The 11,195-nt window shown below is 37.7% G+C and overlaps 1 protein-coding gene across 1 annotated transcript in view; it reads right to left on the reverse strand.

Moving 5' to 3' along the window:
* LOC136821731 (uncharacterized) overlaps positions 1–11,195 on the reverse strand; it is a 28,451-nt gene that overhangs the window by 9,016 nt on the left and 8,240 nt on the right. Inside the window, exons 2-3 of the mRNA XM_067077942.1 lie at positions 9,365–9,614; positions 7,649–8,708 (exon numbers count right to left, since the gene is read on the reverse strand). Coding sequence (XP_066934043.1) covers positions 7,649–8,708; positions 9,365–9,589 — 1,285 coding nt within the window. The 5' untranslated portion in view covers positions 9,590–9,614. The remainder of the gene's footprint in view (positions 1–7,648; positions 8,709–9,364; positions 9,615–11,195) is intronic.

An 11,195-nucleotide genomic window follows, 5' to 3' on the forward strand; every position in this document is an offset into this window, starting at 1 on the left:
TATAATTTGCATTTATAACACTCGCTTCAGCTTTTCAATCCTAAATCAAAACTAATAAAATGTAATACGCAATAATGGTAATAGCATATAACGTGATATGAAAATATGTAAAACATTTACCGCTGTATAATTTACCGCCATATTTTTGCGGAACACTTATTTGGCCGGAAAGCCGATTACGACGCAAAAACAAAAACAATTCGCAAAAAATCGAGATTCCAGTCCAATATATTGCGTGAAGCTATGAATGCCTCCTCAGTCGCTGCGCTCCTTGCGGGGGCAATAACTTTAGAGACATGTAGTGCAATATAAAAGTTTCCTAGAAAATAGAACACATCATTTGTATAGAAAAACTGAAGATCATAACATGTGGTCTCCTAGAAGATATGAACACATATTTCTAAAAAATTGCTTCGTCAACTGCTTCTGGAGATTAGCATTAGAACCTAAGAATACAATTCTTAGAGCATTTTTAACTGTAAATAATTGCCTCCCATACCCCAGTAATAAGGCTCATCATACTTTCACAAAAATGCAATTTTATGCTTCAGGTGCCCGGGGGGGGGGGGTACTTAGGCAAAATGGGTGCCGGTTATGTGTGAGCCATAAGGGTAGTCTCTCAAAGGGGTACAAATTCAAAGGTTAGTCTCTGAAAGGGTCCAAAAATCACGAAAATAAAAAATTTCTCTCTCAAAGGGTCATGATTTCCAAATATTTTGACCAAAATTTGGAAAAAATGCATGGACCAAAATTTAGGAAAAGTCTCTCAAAGGGTCCCAAAATCACCAAAATTTTGTCTCTCAAAGGGTCGATTTTCGATTTTCGGCTCGGACATACCCGTCACCTCGCAAACCTAGTACCCCCCCCCCCCGGGTTCAGGTGTGTACAGTATTACACGTTGAATTTAGGTTGAATTTAGGATGATCAAGTAACTCTTATAATCTGAAACAGAAAAGAAAACCTCTCGAATATTTGTTTAAAATGGACAAAATAGTATTAAGAGTGTGTCGCGTCTCAAATTACAAGAAGAGATATAAAGTCAATGTAAAGCCATGTTTGCAACGGATTGGAAAGAAGAAAAAAAGCGATCTAAACCGTTTTGCTAATTCCACTTCGAATTTTTTAAAAGTAGATTATTTCTGTTTACAACTTTCATACAAAAGAAATCGAATTATTTTAATCTCCTTAAGATGTTTCTTTTATTTCAAAACAAAAGAACTGTTTCGATCCGGCCCGGATCGCAAAGAAAGTTGAAAAAATCCAACTTTTTTTTCGATTCGTTTTGACCCAAACACGTGAACAATTGAACCGTTCACGTGAAGAAAATATGTGGCAACTGGGTCGAAGATAGTCCTTCGTTCCAATCCATACCGATCCGTACTTCCTGGTATTTGCTTTTTCTTAAGAAAAGTACAGTAGAATTCCCCTGCCTTTACTTTTTATAAAACGAATGGAAGAGAAAGCAAAAGGTGGACAAAATTTGATTGACAGCTGTCGTTTTTTGATTTTGATTGACGGATGAAATATTATTTGTATTGTTTTCATTTGCTAAACTTACGAACGTCTCGGATGGGACTTGAACCGCCATGATAGAGACTCGGAGTCTACGATCAGTTCCAAAATACTTGGCACAAAAGGGAAATTCCCCACGAAATTTCATAACCACAAACAATTTGGAAGCGCTCTAAATTAGATTGGAATGCACTCATATAAAAATGTTTTCCACGCACATTGTGTCGACATCCGACATCTCAGGCTCACTTTCAGATGGCTTCAGCAAAATAAGATGTGAATTCAAACTACACTGTAAGAGTCAGAAAAGTTCCGTAAAATGCACGTTCGGTAAGGGTCCGATTTTGAAAGCCATTTTTTTGGCGGCACATGCCGGCGTTTAGAAATCGAGTGCCCCCCGGATTACCGTGAGTATCACAGCGCGAATAAATTCATATATTTTCTCTTTGAAAACTTGACCTCTGATACTCAGGGTACCCCCGGATTGTGATTTCCATTAGGAAATATTCCATTCCTTGTATTTTCTAAGGAAAATAAGCCTTTTAACGTAAAAGAGAATTTATCGAATACCTAGTAATTTCGAATGTAAATTTCAATTTCAAAGTTTGTATATTCGTGTATTTTCAAAGGAAAATCTCAATTTCAACAATTTTCTCTGGGGAGAGGGGGTTCTAGGTTTGTGACGATGATTGGTATGTGCTACCTGACTTCTTGCACTTCGAATTTTGTGACCCTCAACGGGACTTTCAAGTAGTTTAGCTTTTTAAGGTGCATAAACTGATATTTTTCCCATGCATTATTTTCGCGATGTTTTGGGAGACAGTAATTAGATTTTGTAATTTCATGACCCTTAGCAGGATTTTAAAGATCAAAGAAAGGCACTTTTGAGGGGGGAGAGTATACATCCCATACCCTCCATTTGCTTTGGTAGCCCCGGGTATTTTCTAAGGGAAATAAGCGTCATTATATTCTTTGTATTTTCAAAGGGACATCTCAATTTCAAATTCCTTCTATTCTGAGGAAAATGAGCTTCATACATATTCTTTGTATTTTAAAAGGAAAAGTTCAATTTCAAATTTCTTAGTAATCTTTAAAGGAAATTTCCAATCTTTTTTACTTCTTTAGAAAAACATATTTCAAATTCTTTGCAACCTACCAACTATTTGGCTTTTTGATTGACAGCTGTCGTTTCTTGATTTTGATTGACAGATGAAATATTATTTGTATTGTTTTCATTTGCTAAACTAACGTGTCCCGGATGTAGTTTAGGTATAAACTATCCCGGATGGGACTTTAACCGCTGAGATAGAGACTCGGAGTCACGTGCTCTATCCCCTCAGCTGGTCGTACGTTATTTTGAGAAACGAAACTTTCTCATTGGACTGGATCGGGGTGGATCTCAGTGGACAACGGAAACAGGGATATGGTAGCCAAGATTCTAAGCTAATAGTATTTAAAGATGTATACTACAAGGTGTTTCGCAAAAAAAGTATACTCAAAGGAGTAGACATACGAAAAAACTTTAAACTTATTCAACTTAAATTTTAGAGAACATTTTGGAATTTCAGTCCAAATTCCGGCAAAATTTTTGAAAAAACGAGTCTCATGTAGGGTCCATTTTTCGAACCTCTAAGCGGAGCACCCCAGTCGGTCGGCAAGGGTAGTACCCCCCGGGCTTCAAGTACACCAGGTTGAAGCCCCGTTGAAGCCGAGATTGGAAAAAGTCGAGAAAACTTTAGAAAGCAAGATACTTAATTAAATTTTGATTGAAAGCTCCTTTTTTGTCACTTTGATTAAAATAACTCCTGTATCGAACTCAAATTACCCTGAGTATCAGAGGTTAAGGTCGTGTTCAGACCAAGGTTTAAAGCAATTAGGTCTACATGTTTCTTTTATATTCCTTTTGTATCTAACGGCACGCTCCTCATTAGTTAAACCAAAGTTTAAAAAGGAATCACCCTCTAGTTTAAAAAAAAAGTTTTTACGATTTCATTACAGTTTTCTGAATAGACGAAATCAGAATTCGCAAGTGAAAAGCATGCTCCTTTTGTAAATGAAGAAAAAAGAACGTGAAATTTATGACTTAGAGACGCTCGGAGCATCTCTAGCAGTAATGGCTTCAACGACCACGAATTAGTGTTTTGCAGAGGGATTCCCTGAAATCTTTTTTGTTTCAAAGTATCTCAAGAGAGAAGATGACATGATTTCAAGTTAGGAAAGCAGATTCCTCGAGATCGCCAATCGATGATGACAAAAGAAAAGTGATTATAATTAAATTCCCATATCAACAAAGTACTACTTGAATCTTAAACTTAAACTTTCAGGTCTGAACACGACCTAAGTTTTCAAAGAATATATTAACCTCTGAAGACAAATAATAGAAATTTTATCGCGCATGTGTCAATCTAATCACTGTAGAAAGAATCAAAGATGAAGAGCAAATATTACCTTATTAATGTCTAGCAGACTGTATCAGTATGCAGTTTACTATTTACGAATTCCCCAGAAACCTCCAAGTGTAATCGAAGTGAGTTTCTTTCGAAAGAAATCTTTTACATGATTCCCAAATGTATAACAGTAATTACTAAACTATTAATAGTGGAATGTCACTTTTAATTGAATCGAAATAATAGACAGACTTTATGTTATGATTCTCTATCACTGACTCTTTATAAAAAGCATTGATGATATTTTTTTGTTGTGTTTTCAACGACGGGAATAAAAATATCAACTTTGAACTTCATCCAAGATCTTGGATGGTCGTCATGGTTACTTTTGTCTTCGTTGATTGCGCGATGAATAGAATCTCTATTCGTCGGCACAGCATCAATATATGATTTTGACCTGTGCTTTTCACGGTAAACTCAAATATTTGAAGCAATTCTAATTTTTGCCTTCTCGATTAGACTTTTTCAAGGGATCCCCATTTCATTCAAGCTCTCCCCCCCCCCACTTGTTGCAATGTCCCTGTCCATTAGCAACCCGACAGTATGTGAAAATTAAATTCAAAAATAAATCATGAATCAAAAATAAATCATAAATCTTGAACAAAATTTTTCGAGTGATTTAGCCCTCGGTCCCATCCAGGCTCCTTATTTTTGTGACCTCGTCCCAATCATGATCGCTATTCCAAACTGGGTCCCATTTTGCGTCAAATTTTAAATTTGACTTTAAACTACTTACTCGAAAGCACACAAGTTGTGCACGCCAAAGATAGAGAGGGCGAAGAGAACAGAAACGGGCGGACTTCTATAGATATACTTCCTATATAAAAGTATCTTATATATCTATAACAAATTAATTGCCCCGCAGGGGCTTTTGTTGCTTCACGTAGTGGGCTTGTTCGCCAGAAAAATATTCATGTTCATGTTGTTTCTTTCGATTCTGAGCGGGCCGCCGCGGTTAAAGAATGCTCGCGCGCATTTGTGCGACTTTGGTGTTTTTTTTCTTGTGTAAAAATATTTTCGATATTGTGCTGCTCACAATGGTTTCAAATGAACGAGACAAGCGCTCAGCGAATAGAAATTTCTAGCTGTGCGCTTATTGGATGGCGCTCCAATAAAACGATCTGGTGGTCTTGGCGGCCTTCAAACGTTCTTTCTCGATTATAATTGCGTTCGCGGGGCATTCATAGCGACAGCTACTTGCTAGTATTTAAGTCTTATATAATCAGTCCTATTGTTATTTAAAAAAACACATTTTTTCCCCTTTTTCCCATTCTTGATTTTAAATCGCTGAAAAAAATAGACTCTCCATCCTAGAAAAATAAAATCTTTGACCCTCTGTAAAACGTAAAAGGACCCCCTGGACAGCAAGTAATACGTAATACCCTCTGCACAAGGGCTTTCTGCTTTCTTCCCCTTGGACAAAACCACTTTTTATCCCCCTGGACAACACATGATTAACACCCTGGACAAGGACTTCTTACCCCCTGGACAAAGGGTTTTCTCCCCCCTGGACAATTTTTTTTACCCCCTCTGGACAAATTCTTTTACCCCCTGGACAAACTTTTTTACCCCCTGGACAAAACCCTTCTTGGCCCCCCTGGACAATATAGACATACTTAACTTTTTACACGACACGGATTTTATCTTTTCTCATCGATAGAAGCAGTGTATTTTCTTTTTTTGCTTTTGTATGATTTTCAAATGCCAATTTCAAAAAACTTTTGAAATACAATAAAAATCTTCCACTTAATGATATCTTTCCAACGAGAAGTTACGTTTTAGTAAAGCATTTTTTTCAAGAGTAATCATCTTGAAATGCACGAACAACTGCTTATTTTTTTGAAACAGACTTTAACTTCTATGGTTTGCTTAGGACGAGGAAGATATTTGATAAGGCCTTGGTGGAAACACGATTATGGAAAATAACATTATGGACAACTGGGAACATGGATCTGAAAACTTAGAGGTAACGATAATATCCGTTTATTCGTGGTTTGACTGTAATTTGGATGTACATTTATAATCTTATTTAGCGATTATTTAGCGATATAAAGGTTTCACTTATCAGAAAGGGCACCCAATAATTCCACTCTGTATAACACTATAATATAGTTTCGCATACTTTTTTGAAGCAAATATACATTTTTGGTTGAGCGTGCACTCTGAAGTCCGAGAAGTCATATCAGTGTCTAAATATGTAACTTCGACTTTGACAGTGAAAACAGCACCTTCTGCTGCGTGGAGTATTGAAACAGTGTGCCACTTTTTAGAAAATTAAGGTAGCAATGTTTTTTTTTAAATTTAGCCAGATGTCAATCAAACGAATCGAACGCCGAATCAATTGAGCGCAATTGAACACAATCGAATAATTGCAATTCGATTATCGAACGCAATCCAGTATTACCCTTGATTTACCGTTCAATTAATCGATTACGTTCGTTTGATTAAATTGTATTAGATTTTATTCGCTCTCGCACGGTACCTAAGCGCTCGGCCGCCCACAAAAAGCTTTAATGGAGTGATCCAATTTAATTTAATCGCAATGAAAGTCATCGAACATATCGTAATCGAACAAAACCGAAGATCAATCGAATGTAATTGGTTCTGATTACCCAGTTATCATTTCGACCGTGAAATGGCCTATCAATCGATCCAATCTAACCTTATTCAAACGCATCGAATATTACGCTGGAATCGCTGGAATCGGCCGTTTGATTGAGCTTCAATTACGTTCGACAATCGATTCGCAATTATTTGATCGCGTTCTATTACACGTTCGATTGTTTTCGTTTGCGATTTTCGTCCGAAGTTTGTTCGATTGACACCACGTCTGGATTTAAGCTCTTGGCAAAATTTCCTAAAATACTTTCAAACATTATAAATCACAATGTCCATGGGGTAAAGATTACGTGTCCATGGGGTAAATATTGAGTGTCCACGGGGTAAAGATTACGTGTCCATGAGGTAAATATTGAGTGTCCACGGGGTAAAGATTACGTATCCATGGGGTAAATATTGAGCGTCCATGGGGTAATAATTGAATGTCCATGGGGTAAATATTGAGTGTCCATGGGGTAAATATTGAGTGTCCACGGGGTAGAGATTGAATGTCCATGGGGTAAATATTGAGTGTCCACGGGGTAAAGATTACGTGTCCATGGGGTAATGATTGAGAGTGTCCATGGGGGTAAATATTGAGTGTCCATGGGGGTAAAATGAATGGGGTAAATATGAGTGTCCATGGGGTAAATATTGAGTGTCCACGGGGTAAAGATTGAATGTCCATGGGGTAAATATTGAGTGTCCATGGGGTAAAGATTGAATGCCCAAGGGGTGACTGTCCAGGGGTTGAAACTAAAGAGTATCCAGGGCATTTATTTGTGTGGGTAGTGTTAATCAAGTGATAGTTTGAAGGACTCAATTATTTGAAGGAAAAAATAATTTATGTCTCTTTAAAGGCCAAGAGGGGTTGAGGATGTCTTGTCCATGGGGGGAGATACCGTTGTCCAGGGGGCAAGAATTTAGTATTTTCCATAGGGTAAACAGCATTGTCCAGGGGGCTAGATATAACATGTCCATGGGTAAAAATGCAAATGTCCATGGGGTAAATTTGCACTTTGTCCATGGGGTGAGCAAAAAAAACAATATATCCTCCACCCCCCATGTACGGATTTTTTCTGGAAGAGCCCATTCCTCCTTTCGATTATCCGTCAAATCTTCCAACATCAATTCTTTCATCTTGGTTCCAATCTCCAACGTGAATTGCTCATCTTCACCAAAATTCTCGATCAAAGCATCTCTGATCATTTTGTTGTCTGCAAGTGTTGTGATTCGGATGTTGGCTTTATCCCCGAAGAACGTGTTCAAGCAGAATCCTTCCATGTGCTCTGGCTCAAAGGCTGGAAACCCAAAGACACGGTCCAAAGCTCGTTCACCGACTACAACCGTCTTTGGTGGTGGCAAGTCACCTGTTACTGATTTGGTAACTGCGATTGCTGCATTTCTTAATTCTTGGCAATTATATCTTTTCAAGACTTTGGTATTACCTAGTCTGATAAGATTCATCAAAGTCAAACACGTAGATGCGTGACCCATAGCAGCTCCTTCTTCGCATATCCCAGCCCATATCCCATTGGCACCACTTGCTAGACATTCCAATATGCTGGCATCTGATAAACCCCATTGGTGATGAATATGAATCAATAAATGTCCATCATAACCACAAGAATCCATTATTCCTTTAACAGACCTGGTGTAGATTCCAAGCTCCTCGGGAAAGTTGGCACCAAATTCTTCATATAAGATACCAGTCAACTTTGGCCTGTAAGATGAGATATATCTTACCAATCCCAACACTCTTTCAGGAGCTTTAACCATCGCGTCAGAGAAATCACGAAAATTGATATAAATCTTGGAATCTTTGGAAACATTTTCCCTGGTCCATTTGATGCGTTTATCCAACAGTTCGCAAATCTTGTCCAAATTCCATTTTTCATAATCGAAAGCGAAGTAAGCAAGATCGATTTCAATGATAGGATTAGGGAGATTGAGTTCTTTACATTTTTGTAAACCAATCGGTATATCGTCTACTGGTACACCATCGACATCGCTGTCAGCAATCTCCACAAATCCATATTTGAAGCTCATGTCTTCACCTTTCTGGTTGAGCTCTTGGATGAAGGTATCTCCGACTCGCGTCATGTGAGAAAACGCAGTCACAATGGTGTCTTGGAAGCCAACCTTTTTGACCTGAAATTCAAAGGATTAAGGCATTCCTCGAAAGACTTTGAAAGAGTTTATGGAAATCTTGAAAATCCAACCCTTTTGCGCCAGAACTTTTAGAACATTAGCCAATCTTATGCCTAAGAACCACTTGTACCAATTTCTCGATTTCACTGATGGACGTGATACAATCATGAACGCTATTAGAATCATAAAAAAAGCGAACTTAAGGGACTGGGTTCGAATTTGAGCACTAGTGCCGAAGATGAAAAATGGGGGGAAGGGGTGAGTAGCATCAATATTGTAGCTCTTTTTTTTACCGATACTATAAGGTCCCAAATAATAAGGGGGGTCTGAATAAAAGGGGGGTCCGAAATTTTTACAAAATATAATAAACGGGAGGGTCTGAATAAACGGGGGGGGCTTGAAAATCATCATCATTTGACACACATTTGACCTGGTTTGCAGTACTGTAAGGTCGTTCGAAATAGATTAAGCCTGATTTACACTTCAACTCAAAAACAAAAAAATTGGAAAATTAATAAACGGGGGGGGGGGTCCAAAAACTTTTCGAAAATTAATAAGCGGGTGGGGACGCCTATTCGGGACCTTAGAGTAACACTATCGCATAGAGAATGATTTTGAAGGGATTTGATACAGTATAAAACTTGGATCTTACTTACCTCATTGTAGATTTCCCATTTATTCTTCAGGGTGTGTCCGAAAATCTGTCCAACAGTCGTTTCCCTCAATGAATTGTCCAATACGAAGACGTCAAGATTTTTAAGGATTTCACGTTTTTGTTCGATTGTCATCATATCTTGGTGGAGTTTTTGAGCGTCTGTTGTGATGACGTCATCTTTTTTAGTGTTAATCTTTTCACTCACTTTGTCTGCCACGTTACCCATACTGGCTTTGTTGAAATTTTCTTCACTAAAATGAGATAGGCGTTGCACGTTTTCAGACATCTTTGTTTCGTTTTTTGGCCGATAGAAGAAGCGTGTATTTGTTCCAATCAAACGATGTAGGTAATAAGAGATAAACCAAAGTTCTCGTACTACCATCTCCTTATCAAAGGGTGTTTAGAAAAACTATTTTTACAGGCTACTTATTCTGACACATACTCTGTGGTCAAATAGATCGAACCCTTAAAAAATACAAACGGCAGTTAAAGGTTTACCATTATAAGCTGGTTTAGGTTATTTTGATGGTTCAAAAATCATGCAAAGTCAAAAAATTTCTCTAAAAATAATCTCTCCCTTTTTTCACCGATTTCATCTCTCTAAGAGCATAACTTTTTTTTCCTAAAATTTAGTCTTCCTAAGGGTCAATTATCGGAAGTCCAGTCGGTACATTTCCGATATTCTTCAACCCTGATACTCCCTGGGCTTTGAAATGACTTAAAATTAAGAGTAACCAACCCTCAGCCAAAATTTACATGTTCATATTAAAAGATAGCAAATTAATGAATCCAGCTGGAAATTTGCGACACAACTTTCGCTAGTCTGACTGACTCTTACCATGGAGATATAAAGTAAAAAGGAGTTGAATCTCTCGGTAATTGATTTCTTTTATAAATTGGATCAAAAGAAATTCTAAGGCTCACCAGATGAAATGAGACTTTCACGTAGAACTTAAGTTTGCTCTGAATATTCTTACTATCAGTATTGAAATTTTCTGACCTTCTAATATACAAGAATTGAACTAAACTAAGCCCCGCGAAACAGGTTTATGTTCCATTTCGTTATCCGTTAAATTTTGATTTGAAAAGATACTTTCCTACTCTCGGGTACGTAATAGCAGTCCCTCGCTAATCAATTTTTCGAAAATTTTCTACCCAGGGCATTCTTATTCCAACCTGGCTGGGGGGCCCAACTTATTAAGTTTTGACATTTTTTTCAACCTCCCCGGCTATTAGGCCCCCAGAGGAAGCCAGATAATGTAAAGTTCTTTATGAGCACACGCAAATTCAGAATCTTAGACAGCTGAGGAATTGTTTCCACCGAAGAGCCACCTTCTGTACCTTTAGAAAAAAAACAATTACTTCTAATTAAACTAATCTCATACCCGGTTAGAAAAAATAGCAGAAAAGTTAGTGGAATGTTAGTACGTGAGGTGAAACCTTATACGCAAAACGACGGTACAGTACAATGAAGTATAAGCCCGAAGGGCTAGAAAAATCTACCTAAGGGCTACCAAATCCTACAAAAGTTGCGCGGCCTAGCGCAGTCCGCCTGGTTTTTACACAAATGACAGATTGAAACTAAAATTTACTCCTAAATTTCGAAAAAGATACAAAGGAATTGCTAGATTCAATCTGTCGTCAAAAATACGGTGCAATTTTGAGGCTTCAGTTTTTCTTGCCTGAGAAAGGTTAAAGATTCTAGCCCTCCGGGCTTATACTTCATTGGTACAGTGCCTTATTAGGCCCATCATCAAATGAATGGAATGACCGTCAATTCAACAAGCACGAATTAACTTGTTATGTATCTGATTAATGATTTTAATTAGCGG

Source organism: Clytia hemisphaerica, unplaced genomic scaffold, assembly GCF_902728285.1.
Source record: "Clytia hemisphaerica strain Z4C2 unplaced genomic scaffold, Clytia hemisphaerica genome assembly, whole genome shotgun sequence".
Classification (NCBI taxonomy): Eukaryota; Metazoa; Cnidaria; class Hydrozoa; order Leptothecata; family Clytiidae; genus Clytia; species Clytia hemisphaerica.